General features: G+C 39.6%; 1 protein-coding gene across 1 annotated transcript in view; it reads left to right on the forward strand.

Annotated features, from left to right (window-relative positions):
• The first annotated feature begins 1303 nt into the window (after positions 1–1303).
• Positions 1304–25236, forward strand: part of LOC122645685 (protein S-acyltransferase 24-like) — a 28782-nt gene continuing 4849 nt past the window's right edge. The window contains exons 1-6 of the mRNA XM_043839013.1: positions 1304–1643; positions 2025–2165; positions 7064–7176; positions 23578–23657; positions 23816–23979; positions 25044–25182. Coding sequence (XP_043694948.1) covers positions 1374–1643; positions 2025–2165; positions 7064–7176; positions 23578–23657; positions 23816–23979; positions 25044–25182 — 907 coding nt within the window. The 5' untranslated portion in view covers positions 1304–1373. The remainder of the gene's footprint in view (positions 1644–2024; positions 2166–7063; positions 7177–23577; positions 23658–23815; positions 23980–25043; positions 25183–25236) is intronic.

Here is a 25236-nt window from a genome sequence, read left to right on the forward strand (position 1 = left end):
TAAACCGAAATCGAACATTTCTTAATGGTTTGGTTTCGGTTTCTATAAAAGTCACACCGAAATCAAAAAGCCCGAACCGAAACCGGACCGAACCGACCCGTTGACACCCCTAGATAGACACATGGGAGTGCTGGCATAGGCCACACTCCTGTACAGAAAACTGCCTCCCTTACGTTAATTATTAATTTATGTATCACTCCAAAAAACCAACATGGGAAGTAAGGGTGTCAAAATGGAACCAAAACCGTTTGTCGGAACCGAAACTGACCGTTTATGATCGAATCGAACCGCATAGTATAAAACGGTATGATTCTGATTTCATAGGTTCTATTATCGGTTCGGTTCGATTCAAAATTGAAAAACCGTCGGTTAACCGAATAGAAAACCGAGATTAAGAATATTTTTATTTGTTTAAGAATGGGGTTAAATACTCTAAAATATTAGGATTCTTTATAGATGTTTTTTTTTTTTTAAAAAAAAAAAAAAAAATTATACTTTGAGTGCCAAATTCATGAAGGGATAGAAGGTTTTAATACAATCATGTCTTAGTGGACTCTATTAATGAATTGAGTGGGGTCTAGATTGGTGACGTCCTCAAGGTTGGTTTCCCTTGTGATACTTTACAGCCTTGAGTAATCACTTAAAAGTATCATTGCAACTAGTATCTTTAAATGAACTTTGCCTAGAGTTAGATGTGTATGAAACAATATAATTTCTCCCGCATAACAAGGATATGGAAAATATAATTAAAAGAAAGGTGAAACTAGTATTACGAACCGCATGTAAATCGGATAACAAAAACCGAATAGAAACCGCTAAAATCGCATCGCGTTTAAAATGATTATGATTTTGGATGATTCTTATTTGATGTGGTTTTGATTTGTACCTTGCAAAATGTGCATCAAACCGAAACCGAACCGTTTCACACCCTTACTTTTAGCCATAAGATATTGTCTTCTATACAAAAATATAATAAATGATAAATAAAGAACCAGTTTGAGACAGGTGGCAGTGTGGCACTGCCATCGATCCTCAATGGGGATGATCTTGACGATGCATTTCCAGATATATCCATTTGCATGTTGGAACTCGTTGGTCTTTTGATTTTTGGTTTTCGGCGTTGGCTTAAAAAATATTTGGACAGAGAGAGTCAGAGAGACCATCAACGCGACCCAGTCAACACGAACGGCGGCTTACGTACATGTTTCTCTTCTCCCATTCTCCGGTGTTCCCCTCCAACAAAACCCTAGAGCAGGCAAATTTGAATACTCAACGGAGATATGGTGGGCGAGAAATCAAAACAGTGATCTTTCTCTGTTTGCATAAATGGTGAACTCTCCCTCTGATGAATTGGCGTAATTCTCTGAATAGAGATGGCATCCGAGATCGAGGTCGTTGACGAAGGAGAATGCCAGACGGGTGCAAAGGGTGGACTTTCCACGGAGACGACCGGTATCGTCGAAGGCGATGAAAGTCTTGGGAACGATGTGTACACTGCGGCGGCATACGGTGATTTGGAAAAGTTGCGGAGGTTGGTGGAGTGCGAAGGGTGTTCAGTTTCTCAGCCAGATGGGCTTGGGTTTTATGCGTTGCAGTGGGCAGCTTTGAACAATAGGACCGCGGCCGTGCAGTATATTATCGAGGTTTTGTATCCGATACGTTCTACTTCTACCTCGGACTCCATTCTTGTTCTTTATTTACTTTAATGTTCCATTCTTCTTTCTCATCTTTGGGGAGATTTCAGGGAGCTGACTTTTTTTGCCCCTTCTCCATTAATTCGTGTTTTCGTGAACTTACTAATGAGATTTTTTTTTTCCTTCTCCATATCCGCCCCCTAGTAATCACTAAGTTGAACAGTGGATAAGGCACATCAAAGTTAATTTTGGTTTTTATTCAACAACTGAATTGGATGGGAGTTTCGGGTTGCTTTCGGTTAAATGTAGTAACTGAAGTTAATAGTTTTCACTTCTTTCCCCTTTCATTTACTTTCAGTATTTGATAGTTTTTGCTCCTTCATTTGCCAGCATGGAGGAGATGTCAATGCAGCCGACCACACCGGGCAAACAGCTCTCCACTGGAGTGCTGTGAGGGGAGCAATCCAAGCTGCCGAGCTATTACTCCAGGAGGGTGCTCGTGTGGATACTTCTGATTTATATGGTTATCAGGTTAGTCTTCCCTTGATCATTGTGTTAAGTACATTTGAGATGGATAGTTGATTGAATTTGAAGATATTTTTTTTCCCCCCAAGGTCAAGGAGTAAATGTCATGATTAAACACATCCATTACTAACGAAAAGTAGAGAAGATGATATGCTTCCTGGTAATTGGGGGATGGTCATATTGAATAGTCCCAGTAGTATCCTAAATGTCATGATTAAACACTAAAGAAAAGTAGAGAAGACGATCTGGTGCCTCGTAATTGGGGCGACGTCACCTTGAATAGGGCTACTAATGATCATGCTTATGCAGTTTATCATATCTTGTGAGCATGTGTGCATCCATTGGCCGTGGTTGTCTGTATAACAGTGTTGTAGGAGGATGTTGATACTCAATTTGAAGAACATAGCTTGAGGACTACAAAATTAAAACATACACTATTCATTGCACATACTACAGTTTTTTCTCCCTCATTGGTTTGTTTGGATGATGATATGATTTTCTGTGTGTATCAACATTGCCTTATGGTTAGTCTGGTGCTTGATTCTGGAGTCCCAAGTAGAAAATTTTGTGGCAAAAATGCCACTGGCACATTTACTGTTATTATCAGTGTAGATTTACACATCTGTTTCAATCTAAGCAAGTTTGTTAGTGCATGAGTATGCAAATCAGTAGATAGTTATTATGGTGAGATGGAATGATTCATTGGCATAGGAGGAGGCTGTCAATTTCTTGTTTGACATTGTTCCTATTTGTCTACACTTACAAGGTATATGTAACCCAGTTTCAGCTTTTGAATCTAATGCAAAAGTCGACCTTGAACCAGGGAAGAACCAGTGAGAGATTGATTGCAGCCAGGATCAAAACAATAAGGAAATTGACAAGTGAAATTCAAGCTATTTTACAACTCTTTACTCATTGGAATGATATTATACTTTTTGATAGAGGAGAAAGTGATTGAAAGGGTGTATAAGAAGCTTGCGCTTGATGCCTTAGCAATTCAACAAGGACAATAATCAGAACAGAAAAGTAAAGAATATTTATTTTGGATGTTTCCTTGCTGTTTTATTGTTTAGTTTAATTTGATCTTAATGTTCTCTAAAATTGGGAAGAAGTTGGATCGCTACAAAAATCCATGGTTGGAACTGAAAATTCAATATGGCCAGAACACAGGGAAGCTGTACTATGAGGAATGTGATCGCTTCATGGCATGGTTCAAGGTCTCGGTTTCAGACCTGGTTTCGGCCAGGCAGAAAACCGAGTTGGGCCGATGCGTTGGTGCAATATATATATATTTTGAACTTGATGCTTGGTTTCGGTGAGTTTTTGACCTAGTTAGGTCATGAAACTTAATATGAAGCCTATTTTGGGCCATTTAAACACAATGGCACTATCAGATTTTGAAAAATTTCCAAATAGGAGTTTGACTTCGGACCCTAGGTTGGTAGGCTACAACGTACTAATAGGTCCTATTCTACACATAATTTAGTAGTAGAAAGCATACAATTAATGTAAAACAACTTAAATAAGCATTAGAAATGTAAAAATGAAAAATACATCAATCTTAACATAAACCTCTATCAACTCCTCTTTCGTTCTCACTTGAGTCACTTCTCACCACTAAAATACATCCAATACTAATACATCACTCCAATTCTATCATGCAAACGAGTGTCGTGCTAGATCAAAACCTTGAGACGTTACATATGAAAGAAGAAACATAAAAGGATAAGAAGCAGATGAAGGGGATATAGGGGGATAGGATCAGCTCTCTGAGCCAGGCTCTCTCAACATATCATTCTCTCACCCACACTCTCTCATCGTTGCCGTGTCTCACAGCTTCAACCGTAACTCTTTTCTCTTCAATCTCTGTCATAGTTCAAGAACTCGCTGAGATCTCGGTTTTTTCAAAAACCGAGATGTGATTGAAGGCGAAATAGAAAAATACAATGTCTCGGCTGAGATCTCGAGATATTGACGAGATCTCGGTCATCTCGGTGGGAAATACAAACACTTAATTATGCAAACCTTGGTATACAAAAACTTATTTATGCTTAATATCATTCAAGTAATACTTATGATATTATTCATAAATAAGCAAATACCCCCTCTTTGAATCCAATTAAAATAATTAAAAAATTAAATTCCAAAAGGATAAAAGTCAAATCCCCAAATCAAAAACAAAAATTGGATTTTCGGCGGTAGGTGAAATTTTCAACTTTCTAATGTTGGGTTTTTCTCATTTAAAAAATTCCATAAATCTTAATATGGTAAAACATTGCTAAAAACTGAAAGTGCGGTAAAATATTCATTTGTTTTGATGCCCAAAAAAATATTTTCATTTAGAGCGATTTTGACAGCATTCGCGCACACCAAATTAAGTTTGATCGGTACATAACTCCTTCAATATAAATCAGATTTAAGCAAGTGCTCAAATTGTTTTACCATATTAAGATTTATGGAGTTTATAGATTTGAGAAACGCCTCAGCATTAGAAGGTTGAAAATTTCACCTACCGCCGAAAATCCAGTTTTTGTTCTTGAATAGGGGTGTTGACTTTTTATCTTTTAGAAATTTGATTTTTTAACTATTTTTATTGGATTCAAATAGGGGGTATTTGCTTATTTATGAATAATATCTTAAGTAAAGGAAATCATTCACTTAAGTGATATTAGGCATAACTAAGTGCCTATACTTGTTTCTGTTCTGGTTTCTGGCATACATAAGTATTTGTACTGGTTTTGAGCCAGGTTTCCCCAAGTTTCGATGGGCATAAGTGTTGAAACTTGCGAAATTACCAACATCTCGGTCGAAACCGGTTGAAACTAGTCGAAACCATTCATTTTTTCTAGTTCCTGGCCAACTCGTCTCGGAAACCTGAGAAACCGAGATTTAGTTCCATGTCTTACCCACATCTAGACGTCAGATCTTGATTCCTTCCATTCATTAGTGGGCCCATTACTCGTAGGCCAATATCTTTCAAATCTGATTGATCTGTATTATTTGGTACCAAAGCTGAAATCCTTTATTTTCGATGATGATTGAGTATGATTTTCTTGCTCTTCAACTTCACATGGAGAGAAGTGTGAAGAGATTTGAGGATGGATTGTTGGATCTCTGATCGGGTTTCGAAAGTTTGTTGATAATACTAAGCATCTGTGCAAAGATGTATTGATCATGATGAAATGTGAAGAAATTTGAGGATAGCTTGTTGGATCTCTGATCGGGTTTTCGAAAGTTTGTTGATAATACTAAGCATCTGTGCAATAATGTATTGATCATGATGGAAGCTTCGGAAAACGAATCAGAAGTGGAAGAAGATTCAGCGGCAGAAGAACTCAATGATCATCAAGAGATGATTCCAGTTGAGGAAACACAATTCATAGGGATTAAGACCACTGATTTCCTTCTTCCTCCACAAATCTTTGATGTGAGGAAGCCGAATGTTGTTGATTTTGGTTATGTGGTGCACTGGATCATTGTAGCATCAACGCCACCGACTGTGGATGCCAATTGAGTGGCGTTGATGCTCACCTTCTATAAAACTTGAGGATGGTTTTTTTCTCCCACAACCGGGGGAATCGATGCAGTTAAGGGTGTCCAATTGGGCCATTTGGGCCTTAAATACTTTATTTAGCCCATGATTGGTTCTATGGGCCTTGGGCTTCTTGTTTTTGAATTTTTTTAATATAAAGAGCTGTAACCCCCCCCCCCCCCAACCAAACGATTGAATTGGAATGGATGTATTAGTTTGGAAATCGCCTTGTGTGGCTGAGCTCTTTTCTTCCCCACCCCACACTGTTTGCACATTTTATTTTCTTCCCTTTCTTTCTCTCTCTTCTTACTACTATCAGTTTTCCCCTTTTTCCTCCTATTGCTTCTTTCTTTAATGGGACAAGTGGACAACTCTTTGGAATTAATTTCTTACTTTTCTCACCCCCATATCAGGCTTTTAGGATCTAGCATCCCTAATTTATCACCTTTATGACATCCATCGACCTCTTTTGTCCTCTCCTTCATTCCTCCCATTAAATTCAATTACTTGCCAATTTTATGACTGATTTAAATCCTGGAAATTAGTTGTTAGGATCTCGTAGATCAGATCTTACCCACATCTATCCATCAAAGTGGGATCCCTTACATTCTTTAGCGGGCCCAATACATGTAGGTCAATCAGATCTGTTAAATCTGATTGATCTGCATTATTTTCTTGGGAATTTAAGTTCTATTAAGCAGCTCTTGTATATTCCTTCTCTAATCTTCATAGTTCGTTTGCTTGGTTATGTTTTACTACTGCTGGATGCTCGTAGAAACGAGGTGCATTAAATTTCTGTACATGAAAAATCTGAGGCATACATGGACAGGGTGTTTGTATTATTCACTTCATTGTGCAAAATATGTTTCATGCCATACAGACTCAGTTGGGTCATGTTTGGCTTAAGTCCTTACCTGTCAGATGATTCTCACATATCGCTCTCGTCTGATTGTTTAGGCTTTTGTGGCTTACCCCAAACTGCTCAAAGGTGTCCATTCAGTGACCATGATCAATTCACTGCCAGCAAGTTTGACAATGTGTATGCTACATGGTTGTCCAGGCTTCACCTTGGTGTCCAGGTGCCTTGGTTGCCTTGTCGCCTAAGTGTGTAGGAAGGCCCTCCAACACCTTGGTTGCCTAGCACCTTGACAATTATGGTAGGCTAGGAGGTCATAAGTTTCCATAAGAAACTCCTAAATGTACTTGTGCTTTCCATAGCCTATTGTTTTGTAAATTATTTATTTCCAGTGGAGGATGAATTCATCTGTTTTTCTTTTGCGTCTTTGGTTTCATTTTCTCTTTAGTCTTGAACTATTTTTACAGCTTGCAGTCTCTGATCAACATTTGCATGTTTAATTTCACTTTAATGCAGACAACTCATGTTGCAGCACAATATGGTCAAACAGCTTTCCTTTATCATATTGTTATGAAATGGAACGCTGATCCTGATGTTCCTGATAATGATGGAAGAAGTCCTCTACACTGGTACATTACAGCATTGGCTACACCTTTTTGTTTATTGAACAATAATATTTTGACTCAGCTACTTTCAATCATATTTTTGAGTTTTGACTTCATTGATGCTTTGTGCATGTGACACTTTAATATGGGAAAAGGTTTCTGAACTGAATCTTCCAAGTCTCTTTACTAGATGAGGTCTCCTATTTCGTTGGGGGTTATGACATTGGTGTTCCAGATGTCTATTGGACAGCCCTATTCTTTTTTTTTCTTTGGGTTGAAAATCTATTGAATTGCTTATGTGAAATTAAATGCCTGTCCACATTAGTGTTCCCTACTGCGTACTGGACTCATGCCCCAGTAATGCTAGCTGTTGGGAGTGTTTAAACTTTACTTGCAGAGAAAAAGAAATGTTCCTAAACTAGGGTTTCTCTCGGCAAGTTGATGCTGACAATTTTCACATGTGTAGATGATATTATGACAAATATGTAGAGCTTTTGAGCTTCCATCTCTGTTGCAGCATGTACACCTGCAATATTCTTTGTTAGAAAACTTGATCAGCAAACGTGTTTCATTAAATATCTGTACTTTTATGGATTCTTCTTAATAAAATACATATATTTTTGCATATATTGGCTCCAAAGTTCTGCTGCTCATACAACATATTTGAAAATAATGTCAATCAACATTTTGTTGATGAGGCTTGAAAGAATTTTTTATCATGTGATGATGTCTAAATGATGCAGTAGCATTTGACTGGTTGGACCAGCATGACCAGCTTTGGAAACCCAAACCCAGACAGAACCGGTCCAACCCAGGTTTTTGGTCCACTAAGGGTTGGAAGTAGTTTAGTTATGTGTCTTTTATTTACTTTGGGATAGGATATTTAGGAGATAGATAGACTTTGATTACAAGTTATTTACAGTTTGAGTCTAGTTGGGAGTCTTTTATTTTTTATTATCTCTACATTGTAACCCAACCTTAGACGCAGTGCAGTGAATAGAAATTTGGTTGGGTTTGCCCTACGTTAGTGTGTGGTTGTTTGTTTTCTCTGTCCTCCCTGCAACTGAGATCTCCTCTTAGAATTTTCCCCTTCTCTAACTGGCCCTCCACCTATTTGGTATCAGAGCTGAAGTTCCCCATCTTCCATATCAGTCTCTCTCTTCCCTCTGTGAAACAGTACTCATTACTGTTTCCCTTTTCTCTGAGCGAGTCACCCCAGCAGTATAGGTTACCGCCAGTGAAAAGAAAAAAAGAACAGAAAACTTGATCCATTTTCTTTCCTTCCTCCATTATCTTCTCCTCTCTGTTTGACATTTTTGTCCTTCCTCCTGTAACCGTAACCCCTGTGCAATCATTCTCCCACCCCACCCCTTCGATTCCCACAGAACAACCCCCCACCGCCCTCCTTTTTTTCTCGGAACTTTGATTGACACCCCCTCGCCCTAGGGTTCCGCCAGCAACCAAAAAAATAAGAAAAGAGGATAAGAGAGAGCGAGAGAGATAAAAAAAAAGAGAAGGGAGAACTCCTATTTGGTTCCAGAAACATACTGGTTCGAAGTCCTCCCTGGTTGGCTTATTCGAAGCGGATCGAATCCCCCTCTGGAGTTGTCGGCGTCATCAAATCGAACCCTCCTTTGAAATTGTGAAGAGTCCTCCTTCCTTGCATTGTGGCCCTTCTCTGTCCACAGTCGCGACCCACAGTGACTATTCGCTGTTTTCCCTCTTTGGAGTAAAAGACTCCAAGTAGGAGACAGTAACCCCCCAGAATCCCCCCTTTTTGTCTCTTTTCTTTATTTATTTTTTTCTTATTCCTAAACTTCCCCTCCTTTTCTCCATTATCCTTTTTTGTCCTATATTTTATTTTGCTTCCAAGTTTACCCCTCCCACCCATACGTGACATTCCTCGTGTGTTTTTCCCATAATTACAATTCTGCCATTGTTATTTTTTTTTTTGGGGGTGAATAAAATTCATTACCAAAGAGAAAGAAAACAAAGAGCCCCCAGAATTCAGGGGGAAAAGGGGGGAGAAGAGAAAAACCTACAATACATAGGGCTAACCGACCCCCTAGGGGGAAGGGGAGAGAAGAGAAGAAGGGAGACCCCAGGAAGCAACAACGAGCCTGTTCCTTGGGGAATTAACACAAGAGGAAGAAGGAGAATGTGAGGATTTGGAGGTAACATCGAAAGAGATGGAGTCCCAATTCTACCTGAAAGACCTAGAGTTGGAAGTCCATCTCTAATATTACGCTCCATCCAGATGTGCAAGATAGTAGCCCCGAAAGCCAGCAAACCAATTCTATCGCAAATCGAATTGCCTCCAAAAGCTTTAATGATCCACTTCCACTCACTCTGAAGGGCCAAAACCTTCGTTCTCCTAGGCCAGCATTTGATGAGGATTCCTGACCAAATAGAAGCAGAGAAGGGGCAGTCAAAGAATAAATGATCAACTGATTTGGAGCCGTTGCAGCAAAGGCAGCAAGCGGGAGAGACGTTAAGATGTCTGCGGATGAGGAAAGCTTGAGTTGGAAGACAGTTTGAAAGTGTGCGCCAAACACAAAAGCTATGTCTTGGGATATGGCCTTTGAACCAAGCAACCTTGAACCAATCAACAAAAGGGCCTCTAGATCTTAAGGGCGTGTTTGGTTCGGAGAACCAATTGGTGGTTGCATTGATGTTGGTGTTGACCCAGTTGGTGATGCACCAATGTATCCATTGTCCTGACAGATTAAACTGTTTGTTTACCCCGAGTCTGTTAGTTGAATCATCTTGAGAAACTGTTTGGTTACCCTGAGTCTGTCAGTTGGATTCTATTTGGATTTATATAAAAAACTGTTTGGTTTCCTTGATTCTGTCAGTTGGATTCAAATTGAATCTGTATGAAAAACTGTTTGGTTCAGATATTGTTGTCACGCCAACTTCATCCTCAGTGACCTTGTGAGTGGTCAAAATAAGACAAAGAACATAACAAGGGTGTCTCTCAACATCCTCCATTGTAAATTTGTAGGCAGTCAACTAGATGCTAGTGTAAGTGTGCACCACTGATCTGAGGATGCAAACCATTGCAAAACTATGCAACCAATATCTCTTCATTCCACTCAAAATTACATTGAGTGGCTAAATAACAAAACCTGGTGAAGTATTCCTCACCTGTCATGCTTTCCGGTCTCAACTGTGCAAACATAAGGTGCATACGCTACTTGTAGTCAATAGGAAAGAATCTCTAGTTCATGGCTTCACTCATCTCAACCCAAGTAGTGACTAAACCAATTCCTCGAGTCTGATTCTGTAGTTGGTGCTTGATCCACTAGACTTGAGCTGTGTCCTTCAGTTTGGCCTCTGCAATTCAGATCTTTTTGGTCTCTGTCATCCCGTTTCATCTGAAAAAGGTCTCTAAATTGTGAGCCCAGTTAAGTTACTACTCTGGGTTGCTATCCCCATAAAAATCAAGGAAGTCCAACATTGTGCTTCTTTCAGCTTCATAAATAGGATCATCCTATCGACAAACTCCATATGATGGTGCTGGTGGCGTACCATGGGACAGACCCTATGGGATGGAGTTAGAAGACTACATTGGACTCTTTCCTTTATCATAAGCCACCAGTCGGTCAACAGAAGTTTGCATGGATGTCATTATAGTATGGAGGGAACTAACGGCTTCGGTGAGCAAATCAACACATACAGTGAGAGTGTGAATTTTTTTTATCGGTCTCACCTTTTTATGAATTTAGTTGTTAGAGAATCTCACTAAAACCTTAGGTATTCAGGTTCGCTATGGACCCACACGGATAAGAAAACACTCAAATCAAAGAGTTAATGGCAAATCCTCTAATTAAAGTGAAGTTAATAACAATGGCAGATTCGCTATGGACCCACACGGTATTTATGTTCTCCCCCAATCCATCCCCAAAGCCATTGAAGGTCACATGAATGGTTATCTCTGGAAAGGTATTCAATCTTCTAGATTCCTCCGCCCTCTCAGCTGGTCCTATATTTGTGTGCCTAAGAAAGAAGGGGGTCTTGGTCTTAAAAGAATTAAAGAGGTCAACAAGGCTGGAATTCTTAAGGGCGTGTTTGGTTCGGAGAACCAATTGGTGGCTGCATTGATGTTGGTGTTGACCCAGTTGGTGATGCACCAATGGATCCATTGTCCAGGTAGATTAAACAGTTTGGTTACCCTGAGACTGTTAGTTGAATCATCCTGAGAAACTGTTTGGTTTCCCTGATTCTGTCAATTGGATTCAAATTGAATCTGTATGAAAAACTGTTTGGTTCAGATAGATCCTACCATCAGATTGGCTACTCTATGGCTAGAAAATGAAATAATTATGAAGAATTAACCATTTCAACTAATGTTTAAACTTGAATAAAATAGGAATTAATAGAGTTCTTATCCAACAGTTGTGTATGTCATTCATTACATGAATAAAATATATATTTAAATAAGTTGTTATACTATTGTGATATCATATTCCCTCCTCCTACACATCATCACTTGTTAAGGTCAAGTTTTTTGACAGCATCAAGGACGTCCTCCAACTCCCTTGTATGTTGCTCCAACATCCTTGCTTGACCTTGAGAAGCATTGATTGTTTCCCAAAGGTAACCTTGTATGTATTTTGTGTCTGCAAGTGGTGATTGTGTGATTGTGGTTTAAACTTCTTCGATATTTCTACATTTGTTTTTAGGAGACGAAGGTTCTCCCTCTTCTATTATTTTAAACATCCCACAACCACGATTTTGTGCCAGAAAATAAACAAAAATTCCAATTATTGATTAAAAAATGATTTTAAAGGGAATTCTTTATCAAAAGAAAAAACATCTAAAAAAAGGGGAAAAAAAAAAGAATGTTGATTCATACTGAAGTGGAATGGGAACAACACCAAAAATCACTTCCCATTGTTGGTCCACTAGTACATCTCCGCACTTTGCATTGTCCTCTTCTCCACAATCACACATTCTAAAGTGATCCTTCCACCAAAAAAAAAATCATTGTGTAGTTGGCACTTGTAGAACATTCTTCCTGGATTACGCTTAGTAGTTGATGTCATTATGATGCATTTAGCACCACAAATTTCACACCTAGCCACATTGTTATCCATCTATCCAAATCCAAAAATGAACACATAATAAGAAGTTGTCAATGTAGATGTAACCGTTACTAAACCATTACTAACAGTATAATAAACAAATATTAACCAAAAGCATTAGAAGCAACCATTACTAATTGTTCAATGTTCTCTTGTAGATCAGTCAAATACTAATCTACAAAAACATTACAAAAGACCACCACATAAAATCCAAACATGTTCTGAAACCATTACTAAAATATTACACACAAGCAATAAGTTTTAAAACCATGAAATGTTCTTGCAAACTAAGCAAGACATAAAAAAAAACCAAATATTGTTCAACACATCCAAACTAAAAACCATAGAATTCCACCACATAAAACCATAGAACCCCACCACAGCATCAGCCTTAATTGGTTCTCCCAGCTGCTGACATATACAAGTCCACCAATTTCAGCCTATCTTCCACCTTTGCTCGTATGATGGCGAGGCCTAAGTCTTTATTTCCCAGAAAAAAAGACTTGGCAACGGCTTGCTTGTGGAAGTCAATGTCTGGGATAGAATCAATTGCATCAATGATTTTGTCTCCCAAAGCTACCTGTGAATCATTCTGCACCATACTCGTGATGGCTGTAGCAATAGCTTTTAGAGGACTTGCAATTTTCTCAACCCCTTGCTTCTTCTTCTTCTGTGGCCTACTTGTGCCTGTTGATTGAGGTCTACCACGTCTACGAGTGGAACTTCCAACAGGAGTGTGAGTTGTAGTTTCTTCATTTTGACTCTCCCCATCATCACTAAGGACTAAGTTATCAAGTCCAGCAACTGCAGCAGCAGCCTGTGCTGGGGTGGTTGAAGCATTCCCATTTGCAATTTCGTTGCCTAACCACACTGCAACTTCTAAGTAAATGGGAAGTACTTTAGTATTTCTCCAATACTTTTGCTCCTTTTTCTACAAACAAGAACAAGAGAAACAAGAATGACTAAAATGGTATTTTCTAAATTCAATTATTCATATGAAATAACAAACCAAATGTACCTTAAACTCAGCCCAAACATGCTGTGGTGCATCAAATCTCATCTCTATCGCATTCCAACCTAATCCAGAATTGTTCTGTAAGTCAGACAATGCTTTCAATCTAGCTTTCCATATCCTATAGTGGTTTTTGCATTGCTCCCATTCATAGGTTGTGTTAAAGTGATCTTTTATCTTGAGTGAGATTGCTTGCCATTGCTCTCTCTTGAGGCCATTATCTCCACTTCTCCCATGTCTATGTTGTTGTAAGAGACACTCTAGGAAAAAGTGTGATATTTCACTAGGCCATGTTGCAATGTCTCTTGTCTTAGATTGAGAGGGGTTTTCAGAGTCCATCAATCTGGAAAGTTGGAGAAGAGAAAAGAAAATAAGGATGCAAAAAAAAAAACAAAAGAAGAAGAAGAATATTACTTATAATAAGGGAAAGATTGCAAAGAAATGTTAATGAATCTATAATAAGTAATAAAAGTTTACTTTTTAAGATGTTCTCTTCACATAGTCACATGAGGCTCAAAAACTGATATATGGATGCAGCAGAAACTAAGGCAGCAACTACTACAATTAACCTTGCAATCAGCAGTAACAGAAAATCCAATCAAATGTAATGCTTAATGGGGGATTTGAATATATGAAGCAGCCATCAAATCAGCCAACTAGCCATCTATTTCCATCCCCATTCTTCTTTTCATTTCGGACTCAAACAATAATCTGGGTATTTTAGCCTGCAAGGGGGAAGCTTGATATGCATTTGTACAATCATTTTGTTATACAACGTTCAATTTCCACCCTGTTCTTTCCCCACTATCTGATTAGAAGTTACCATCAGATAGGCTATCTGATTTTGCAAAACTTGTCTTGGATGATGTTTCTGCCTGGTGTATGCATTCTCATCTCTAGTTGTTGGGCGTAAGCTCTGCTACTGTTGTTAGCATCCTCACCCTTCCCTAAGAATGAACAATGCTGAATCTCTTATTTTCTTAATAAAGGTGAAGTAATGAACTCCTTGGGCCATGTATACATCAAATGCCATTCAGAAATTTCAGACATGATCCAAGTTCTAACCCCGTTAATTAGTAGGTGTATTTGACAATTAAAGTTGTTCCACTTCCAAGTTCTAACCCCGTGAACTTCCCACTTCCAATATTTATCATGTCCACTCAAACAGAAAATTTTCTTACATAGAAAGTGAGGTTCTAATCCAAGTAACAGATTCGCGATTTGTATAAGAATGAATACAGTAAAAAGAGAGTTTCTCCACACCCTTCCACACCTCTTTTCTCTCCTACAAGAGACTAGCAACAGCCCCCAATGCCATAATGTATTAAGAGTTTAATAAGAACCTTGAAAGAAAATAATCAAGAAATCCTGACCCCATCTCCCAGCAAGGAAGAGAAAGAAGAAATGGTGAGATAGTTCTTTATGAAAGAAGAATATATATATATATTTTTTTAATTTTTTTTTTTTTTGTGTTCTATATATGTGATATAGATATAGAAGATCAAAGAGAGATCAGAATCCATCTTCTATGTTCGGGCTTGATTTGGCCGATTTTTGGTGAAGTTGTAGAAATCTGAAATGGGGTTGGTTAATAATAACCTAAAAGACAGAGAAAACAAAAGCTGTTTATCTTCTAAAGTTTTAAGTGGAATCCATGTTAAGAAGAAGAAGAGGAACTTTTGACGAAACTTTTAAGTTGACCCCATCTCCCAGCGCCTAAACCTACCCGACATTCCATAATTCACATAAACCATCATCTGCTACCCCAGTATCAAACAGAACAGTAGTTAAGAGCATTCAAGAACATAAAGCTTAGTAGCTACCACATCTAGAACATGTTTAAGCCCCAAGAACTAATGATACATTTCACAAGGTTAAGAGGGGCAGTAAATCTTAGGAGTTGGAACAAACACCCATGTATTATTTGTTTCTCCTGAAGTATATGTTCTGTCATGGACTCAAGGGAAAGGAAAAAGGAAGAGAGAGAGAGGAAAAAATAAGTACATACTATATACCTAAAATATCCATCTCTCTCCACCTCACTTTTTTTTTTCATACCCATCTCCCAAAAGACTGAAAATGACAAGTGCAAGCAGCAGCAAGACAACCATCAAACTAGAAACCAGTACACTACCCCTACATATCCAAACAGCAGGTAACAACAGAAGCTGCAAAAAGGGAACAATTCGTAATATATAATGCCCATTGTACCATCAAATTACATAACAAACCCATTGTACCATTAAATTACATAACAAACCAAATGTTTCAACAAAACCCATTGTACCATCAAATTACATAACCACCCAAATGTTTACAAAGCACATAAATAAAATCTAATCGGAATCTTCTTCTTCATCTTCTTCATCTCCTTCCTCCTCATTGTAACCTTCGACCCAGTCATCCCACATTTTATCTGCCATCTCGTCTCGGAATTGATTCATGTCAACATTATTATAATCTTCATCCACCTCATCATTAATTACCATTTGTTTAGGATTGATCTCATTCTCATTATTGGCTGAATTTTCCCATTCTTCTTGTGCATGTCACTCCTCTTCTTCAACAGTGTTTTTAGTGAGAATATGAATATGTAGCAAAACACATGCTATCACAATCTAGGATTGGGTCTTGAAAGGGTATTCTGGTTGATTTTTCAGTATCTTGAATCTGGACTTCAATAGAGAGAATGAACGTTCAATTACATTTCTCAATTTAGAATGCCTCAAGTTAAATAATTCCTTCGCATTAGCTGGTGCATGTTCGGAGTTACTCCACTCTTTCAAATGATAACGAACATTGCGGTATGGTCTCAAGAAACCCACTTGGTTAGCAAACCCAGCATCAACAAGATAGTACTTACCTCGAGGTACAACTATCTTTTCTTCTCCTTCCTTGAGGATGGCATCATCTAGTATTCGAGAATCTGATGCAGAACCTTCCCATCCTGAAAGGATATATGTATACCTCATGTCGAAGTCACAGACAGCTAAGATATTCTGTGATATATTCCCCCTCATATCACGAAATCTTCGATGCTGGTCAACTGATACCCATGCAGAGATATGCGAACCATCTATGGCTCCAATGCAGTTGTTGAAGTACTGTAAGTATTTTTTGGGGCTGAGTTGTGGATCTTGGAGGTTTCAATAGTTCTGTGTGCAGTTGAAGTATTGCACACAAAACACGGTTGAAATACCTACCAATAGTCTCACCCGAACAACCAAATTGGTGTAAGACGACTCGGTTTTTGGCATTGTGGCCAATTGTGTGTAAAAAAATAACTAGTTGTTCCTCCACTGTCACAAATTTGCCATCATAGAGAAAACCCCTATGCCTAACCATTTTAGCTAAACTAAAACATGCCCTCCTACTCATCCTAATTAGAGATCGACAAGTGGTGTCAAATACACCAATAATTCTCTTTGTCTCGACTTGATCACAGAGAGCTTCACCGCGATACCGATCCTTACTGAGGTACATCTTACAATATTTGTCAGCTGCTATAGCACAAGCAATTGCAGCTAAGACAATTATTTTCCTGCGTTTTCAATAAGCCTCATCGTTCCACTGGTCATTATTCATCTATTCGCGGATCTACATATTCACAAATATCCCAATTAGTAACTCCGTAAAACCCAACCTCTGTAACACCAATAGAAAGTCAACAAATGTGACCAATTGAAATTATGAACACTTCTGATTTTACTATTTCTCTATTTAAAAGACTGACCCTAAAGGCATTATATATGTCCAAATTTCATATCGATACAATGCCACTACTAGAGGGTAGAAGTGTATTTGTTTTCCTAGTCATTTAAAGCTAGTTGAGGTAAACTCAACTGAAAGCCTTATACCAAATGGGCTGCCATTTGTAGTTAGTTGAAGTCATTCTTGAAAATTAAAACCTTAAGGTACTGATCAACCCGGTTATTCAGACATTGTTTCCACTAAGAGTTCATAAGCTCTGTGACATGCAACAAGGTTATCAATGCTTCAAAAGAGACAATGATGGAAGATCTAACAACATAATAAGACTAACCATCATAATGAGCAAGCACAATAGCAAGACTAGGACTAACCACCCTAACTCGACTAGGACTCAGTCCTAGTCCTACTAGGACTCAGTCCTAGTCCTACTAGGACTCGTCCTAGTCCTACTAGGAATTCCTAATACAACTAGGAATCCCAAACTAGGACTCGGCTGGGGAAAAACAATAGAAGGAAATAAAAAATAAAGAAAATAAAACCTAAATAAAGTGGGACTAACCACCCTAACTCGACTAGGACTAATCCTAGTAAGCTAGGACAGGTAGGACCAATCCTAGTGGAACTAAGACTGCTTACCCCAATCGGGTAAGCAGTAAGTAGCCTATTTCAACACTCCCCCTCAAGTTGGAGCAAAGATGTCGATCATGCCCAACTTGACTAAATTGGGATGAAACAATTTTCCCCACTTTAGAGGAAACTTTTTCTTATGTTCACAGTGAAGAGACAAGAAGGGCTGCCATGATGATTACTCCCAAAGTTGAGCGATCAGCATTACTGACTGCTGCCTCCACTCTCGTTACTTCTTTTGACAGTGTTGGTGCTACCACTACTAAAGAGCCTGTGAAATGTGAGCATTGTCACAAACCATATCACACGAAGACTCAGTGTTGGAAATTACATGGCAAGTCTACTGATTTTGAGGCTAGACGAGGACGTGCTAAGTCTAAAAGCAAAGCCAATCACAATGCAAGTGTAGCCCCAACTCCTACTGCTGACATCGATTTCTCTCAGGAAGAACTCCAGGCTCTCCGTCGTATGTTGAACACATCCGCTGCCTCTACTACGTCTGCTGCCAATTCAGGTTCCTTCTTTGCCCGTACAGGTATTTCTTTTGCTGGTCATTGTGCATCGGTAGTATCCACTCCATGGATCATAGATTCCGGTGCTACTGATCACATGACAGGTTCTTCTAACCTTTTTTATACATATTCTCCTGCTTCTGGTAAAGATAAAGTCAAAATTGCTAATGGGTCCCTCTCCTCCATCTCAGGGAAAGGATCCATTGGTTATTCTCCTTCCCTTACCCTACCATCTGTGTTGCATATTCCCAAATTTACAACTAACCTTCTTTCCATTAGCAGTATCACTAAATCCCTAAATTGTAAAGTGACTTTTTTTCGAACTCACTGTGTTTTTCAGGAGCTGGACTCGGGGAAGACGATTGGATCGGGTAAAGTGCATGGCGGATTGTGCACCGCTGATGGAGATCCTACACCTACTCGTCTTTACCTTCGGCATCTTTCATTCGAAATACATAAATGGCACTCTAGACTAGGCCATCCCCCTTAGGAACTTTATCAAATTTATTTCCAGCATTAGTTAAGGATTGTAATAAGGAAGAGTTTTTTTGTGAACCATGTGTCTTGGCTAAACAGACACGTTCAACTTATCCTATTTCTAATAAGAGATCCTCTTCCTTATTTCATACTGTTCATACTGATGTATGGGAGCCTAGTAGGAAAGCTTCCCTGACTGGCCATCGGTGGTATGTCACTTTCATTGATTGCTATTCTAGGTTCACTTGGGTATACCTTATGCACACAAAAAATGAAGTTTTTTCTTACTTTCAGCACTTTCATCAATTAATTAAGACCCAATTTACTGCCACTCTTAAAATTTGGAGGAGTGACAATGGGAAAGAGTATACGGAAGGTCAGTTCCAAAAATACCTTGCTACCCATGGAATCCTCCATCAGACCAGCTGTGTTGACACTCCAGCCCAAAATGGTGTGGCTGAGAGGAAAAATCGTCACCTCTTGGAGGTGGCTAGAGCTCTTATGTTTGCTCGCAATGTCCCTTCCCTTTATTGGGGAGATGCCGTTCTTACTGCAGCCTATTTAATTAATAGGCTGCCCAGTCGGGTTCTTCTTTCCAAGGCCCCTATTGAGCTATTACTTGGCTCTTCTTCCTTAAGGCGTTTGGCTGCGTTTGTTATGCCAGGGATACAAGGTCCCCTGGTAAACTTGACCCACGTAGTCTCCGCTGCATTTTCTTGGGTTACTCTGCTACCCAGAAGGGGTATAGGTGTTATTACCCTCCTTCCCGCCGGACTTCTGTTAGCATGGATGTTGTTTTTCATGAACATGTTTCATATTATGTGTCCCCACCTCTTCAGGGGGAGAGTGTTAGTGAAGATGTGTTGACTATTGACTCTCCACCTCCACTTCAGTCTGTTTACCACGAGTCTGAACCAGTTCGGCCTGTCCCCAGTACTTCCCTTGACTCAGGGGGAGACTATCTCTATTCAAGAGGAGCAACCTACCCCGGTCCAAACTCCTATCTAGAGGACTATTAGTGAATTTCAGAGGAGGATTGATTACCGTACTGTGAAGACCTATGGAAGGAAACATAAGCAGGTTCAATCAACTGTTGCTCCAGTACCCATCCAATTGCTGAACCCGGATCTAGAACCTGCCTCTCCACCTGGTAATATTCCTTCTCCTGAATTACCTATTGCTCTTCACAAAGGTGTCAAGACTTGCACTCAACATCCCATATCTCATGTTGTTTCTTATAACTCACTTTCCCCATCCTTTCATGCTTTTGTTTCCTCTCTTTCTTCTGTTCGTATTCCTAACCATTGGCAGGAAGCTCTATCAGACGGAAAGTGGAAGGAAGCTATGATGGAAGAAATGGAGGCCTTGAAGAAAAATAACACATGGGAGCTTGTGGTTCTTCCACCTGGGAAGAAAACCGTTGGATGCAAATGGGTGTTTGTGGTGAAACAGAAGGTTAATGGCACTGTGAATAGGTATAAGGCACGGCTCGTGGCCAAGGGGTTTACTCAGACATACGGCATTGATTACCAGGAAACTTTTGCACCTGTTGCAAAGTTGAATACTGTTCGTGTGTTATTATCTTGTGCAGTCAACCTTGGATGGGATTTGCAGCAGCTAGATGTAAAAAATGCCTTCCTAAATGGAGCACTGGATGAGGAGGTGTATATGGACGTCCCACCAGGGTTCTCTTGTAACAGAAACCAAGGAAAAATGTGTAAACTGAAGTGTGCACTTTATGGGCTGAAGTAGTCACCTCGAGCATGGTTTGGCAGGTTCCACAAAGCTATGATTTCTGTGGGCTATAAGCAGAGTAATGCTGATCACACACTCTTTATAAAGAAGACTGGTGAAAAACTCGCTGTTCTTATAGTCTACGTCGATGATATAGTAGTTACTGGTAATGATGGCGATGAGATCAAACGATTGAAGACCTTCCTTGGACAAGAATTTGAGATTAAAGATCTAGGGAAATTACGATACTTTCTTGGGATTGAAGTGGCCAGATCTTCTAAAGGCATTTTTCTCTCCCAGAGGAAGTATGTCCTAGACTTATTAGCTGAAACCGGGTTGCTAGGCTGCCATCCTTCAAATACTCCTATGGACCCTACTGTTCAACTCAACGAGAAAGAAGGGGAGCCTGTTGATAAAGGCCGGTACCAAAGACTTGTAGGGAAGTTGATTTATCTCTCACACACTCGTCCTGACATTGCTGTCGCCGTGAGTACTGTAAGCCAGTTTATGCATGATCCCTATTCTTCTCATATGGAGGTTGTTCTTCGTATCTTACACTATTTGAAGTCAACTCCTGGAAAAGGAATTCTTTTGTCTACGCATGGTCATCTACGGATCGAAGTATACACTGATTCTGATTGGGCTGGTTCTGTAGATTGCAAGTCTATTTCTGGGTATTGCTCCTTTGTAGGTGGAAATCTTGTCACGTGGCGTAGCAAGAAGCAAAATGTTGTTGCCCGTTCTAGTGCCGAAGCTGAGTTTCGAGCTATGGCACAGGGTATTTGTGAGTTACTCTGGCTTAAAGGGTTGTTACAAGATCTTGGTGTTCCTATTCGTCTTCCTATGATGTTGTACTGTGACAACAAGGCTGCAATCAGCATAGCACACAATCCTGTACAACATGATCGTACTAAGCATGTTGAGGTGGATAGGCATTTCATCAAAGAGAAGATAGGATCATAATCATCATTGAGGCCAGCCAGGAAATCATAGACCCGAAACTTATCAACATAGGAATGATAGGCAGTGATGTCAGTAGTAGTAGTAGGTGAAAATCTAGCATAGTGATCCAATTGCTGCCATAAACACTTGAGGGCAGCATAGTATTTAGTGACAGACAGCTCCTGCTGAGTGGTATGTTGGATTGTCTTCCTGATGTCATACACCTAAACATCATTACCTGAACGGCCATAAGTTCCCTTGACAGCCGTCCAGATCTGGGTAGCAGTGTCAAGGAGTAGATATTGACTGGAGAGGTCAGTGGTCATAGAATTCGTAATAAAGGACATCACCATAGCATCATTGGCAGCCCATTTAGTATGGGCAGCACCTGCTTTAGTAGGCTGTGTGGTGGTGCCAGTAAGATGGCCAGTGAGTCCCCTATCAGCCACAGTCAAGGAGATAGATCTGGCCTAGATGAGGTAATTTGATCCCTCAAGTTTAATAGCTGCAGCATAAGGGAGAAATTCTGTCCGCGGCTGAGAATCAACTCCAGAGTTGGCCGTGGTTACATCTGAGTGCCCCATATTGCAGACAAAACAGTATAAAAACTGAAAGATGAGTCCCTTCTGTAGCAACAAGAACCAGCCCTAAATAAAAAATCGATAGTTAGGGTTTTGAGGAAACCCTAGAAGAAAAGTCGATTGAGATTCAGGGGTCTTCATGTTGTAAAAAAATTTGCAGAATCTGTCTTCAAAGTTGATGCAGATCTGTGCAACAAAACTGCTCACGCAGAGAGGAGAAATAAACCAAATCGAGAAGCAGCAGGTCTTGAATATTTGTTCAAAAAAAAACCTGGAGAGTGATATGGATATATGTCTCAATGGTAGGAAGAAAAACAGAGACAGCAGCTGTCCAGAAAAACCTGCAGTGTTGGATCCCAAGAAAACCAGCCTGTAATTGTAAGAGAATCTGATGTTCAATAAGGGAGAACTCCAAAAAAAATTTGCAGAAGTGTGGGCAGCAGCTATCGATCAAAGAACTTCTTAAATCATCAATTGTTGAGGTGAAATATTAGGGCAGCATCTACAAATCACCTCATTAGATCTGCCCTAAGTGGAGAAAAAACTAGAAAAAGTGAAGAGAGTTGAGTGGGGGGGGGGGGGAAGATGGAGATCGAGTGATAATGGAAGGAGGGTGGGGGGCTAGGAACCAGGCTAGATCTGAGAGACTAGCTCTGATACCATGTTAAAAGAGAGATGTAGAGAATGCTTGAATGATTAATTCGATCATTCAGGCCCTGTTTATATAAAGAACAGAATTACAACTGAAAATAGAAACTTAACTCAGTCCTAGTCCTACTAGGAATTCCTAATACAACTAGGAATCCCAAACTAGAACTCAGCTGGGGAAAAACAATAAAAGGAAATAAAAAATAAAGAAAATGAAACATAAATAAAGTGGGACTAACCAACCTAACTCGACTAGGACTAATCAGTAAGCTAGGACAGGTAGGACCAATCCTAGTGGAACTAGCACTGCTTACCCCAATCGGGTAAGCAGTAAGCAGCCTATTTCAACACCTCCAAACAGGGTCCCACAAATAGGATAAGCTTAAAATACTAATTTCGTGTATCCCCTATGGACCTAAAATTTGGGCCTTATAATTGAGCCATTACAAATAAGCACATTTAAAACAGAAGCCCATAGCCAAGTACTATCAAAATGGGCCGTAATGTTGCACTAAAACTGCATTAATAAATCTACCTTTAAGTCCCTTATCCATCATGGACATCATGGTTCTCCTCATGGTTTCCTCCAGTACAACTGATGTAACATGAAAGCTTTGCACCATAGTAGGTTTGAGGACATTGGAAATATCTGCACTATACATTTGACATTGAAAAAAACGGTGACAATCCGGAGTATGCGTAGTGTCAATATGCAGAAGTTGAAGTATGCTATATGCTCAATGTAAGCATTGGGCAGCTTTTTTCCCCTGGTATTTTAGATTTAATGAGGGACACAGACTTTTTTTCAGAAACAGGTACTGTGCACATTAATATGAAAATCATATGCATGCTAAGTTGCTTATTTTACCATGGGCTTAAATTCTTTTCTGGGAAAGTCATATTTTGTCTTGGGTGCTATCACATGCCCGTCATACACAGATATATTATGATCCTTAACGTTGGGTTTGTACTGCTTGAGAATTTGAAGTCTTTATGAAGTCAAAAACATTTTGTGGTCCATACTTATGGGCATCAATGATTACGTTCATTGGACTTGTACCTTATGGTATAACTGATTCTTTTGAGCTTCTTAGGGCTGCCTACAAAGGTTTTGCTGATTGTATACGGCTTCTTCTATTTCTGGATGCATATAGGGCACGACAAGATAAAGAGGGTAATATTGTGTGCTCTGTTTTCTCATAAGCTGACCTCTTATTTCTTGAACTGTCATTGATGCATTCTGCTGATGTAGAGGAGATATATTCTAGTTTTTATGCAACTCATTTTGACTGTAGAATAATATTACTTGCAGTTGTTTCCTTCTTTCATTAGGTTGTACCCCACTTCATTGGGCTGCTATTCGGGGGAACCTAGAGGCATGCACCGTATTAGTGCAGGCAGGGAAGAAAGAAGACTTGATGGTGACTGATAAAACTGGCTTTACACCAGCCCAACTTGCTTCTGATAAGAATCACAGACAAGTTGCTTTTTTTCTTGTAGGTATTCTATGACCAAACCACTTTAATTTTTGTTGGTGGTTGTGAAAGCCGGATCGAACTGAGAGGGGGGGTGAATCAGTTCCCTTAAATTTTACGGCATCTTTTGCAAACCACACAGTCACTTATAGTCTCACCTTGCACCACCAGAATGTGGCTAGGTCTATCAAGACTATAAACCCACTCTGCAAAACAGGGATTAGTCTCCAACAAATAAAAGTAGACACAGAGACACGATTTACGTGATTCACCTCATAGTATGTGAAGGCTATGTCCACGGAGCAATACCCCTCAGGGTTTCGTATATGCCCAATACTCAACAACAGTACAATTAGCCGCCCCTTCGGCCAGGATACCCCTTACCCTGCTTCAACCTCTCACCTCAGTGAGGGCAAGGACTTCAATCCCCAATATAAAATGGCCTCAGTCTTACAATCAATCAACCCAATAATCAGATTTCAATCACAAACCCAACCCTTAACAGAGTACACAATGGTTTGTGAACACGTTTACCTTCTCAAAAGAAAACTCCCAACTCCAAATGAATGCTGTGAGATCTTCAACATGACGAATCAAGCACTCGAATCCATCGCTAACAACCAATCCGATGTTTTCTGACGATTTCCTTCGCGCCTTTGCTCTCGAATCACGGCGGAATGGTAGAAGATGACTTCTCCTCGATTTCCTTCTTCACTAGGGCTCCAGAGATGCGTTTTTGGTCCTTTAACGAGAATATATATACAATTCCAAAAGATACCCTTCAGACCAACTGAATGCTGTCTTCACAACCACAGCACTGCCAAATCCTTGTTGCCAACAATCACAACACTGCCAAGAGCTCCAACAGCGGTAATGTGTTAGGACTCTCAGTAATTCATAATCTAACTCAAACCCGGTATCGAAATATATTACGATTGAGTAATGGCTATTGAGAGACGTTACAATCTTTCTTTGGGCCTTAAAGTGCGCAATTGTTTTTCAAAGAGATCTGAGATGAGTGCTTGCTGAGTTCCTAATTTATCTTCTGCGGGGCATGAAATGTTCTTATGTGTCTAATTTTACAGGGAAATGCCAGAAGGCTGTTTGATAAACGCTGTGATGGAAACAGCCGCTTGGGGAAATTTGCAAAGCTAGGACTTGCACCTGTACTTTGGTGTATAATCCTTATGTTGCTAGTGACCTATATTCATTCGGTCGTCATGGGTATAGTGCTTCAATGTTGCATATAAGAATCACTTTATGCATTCTCAATATCAA

Source organism: Telopea speciosissima, chromosome 11 (genome assembly GCF_018873765.1).
Source record: "Telopea speciosissima isolate NSW1024214 ecotype Mountain lineage chromosome 11, Tspe_v1, whole genome shotgun sequence".
Lineage (NCBI taxonomy): Eukaryota > Viridiplantae > Streptophyta > Magnoliopsida > Proteales > Proteaceae > Telopea > Telopea speciosissima.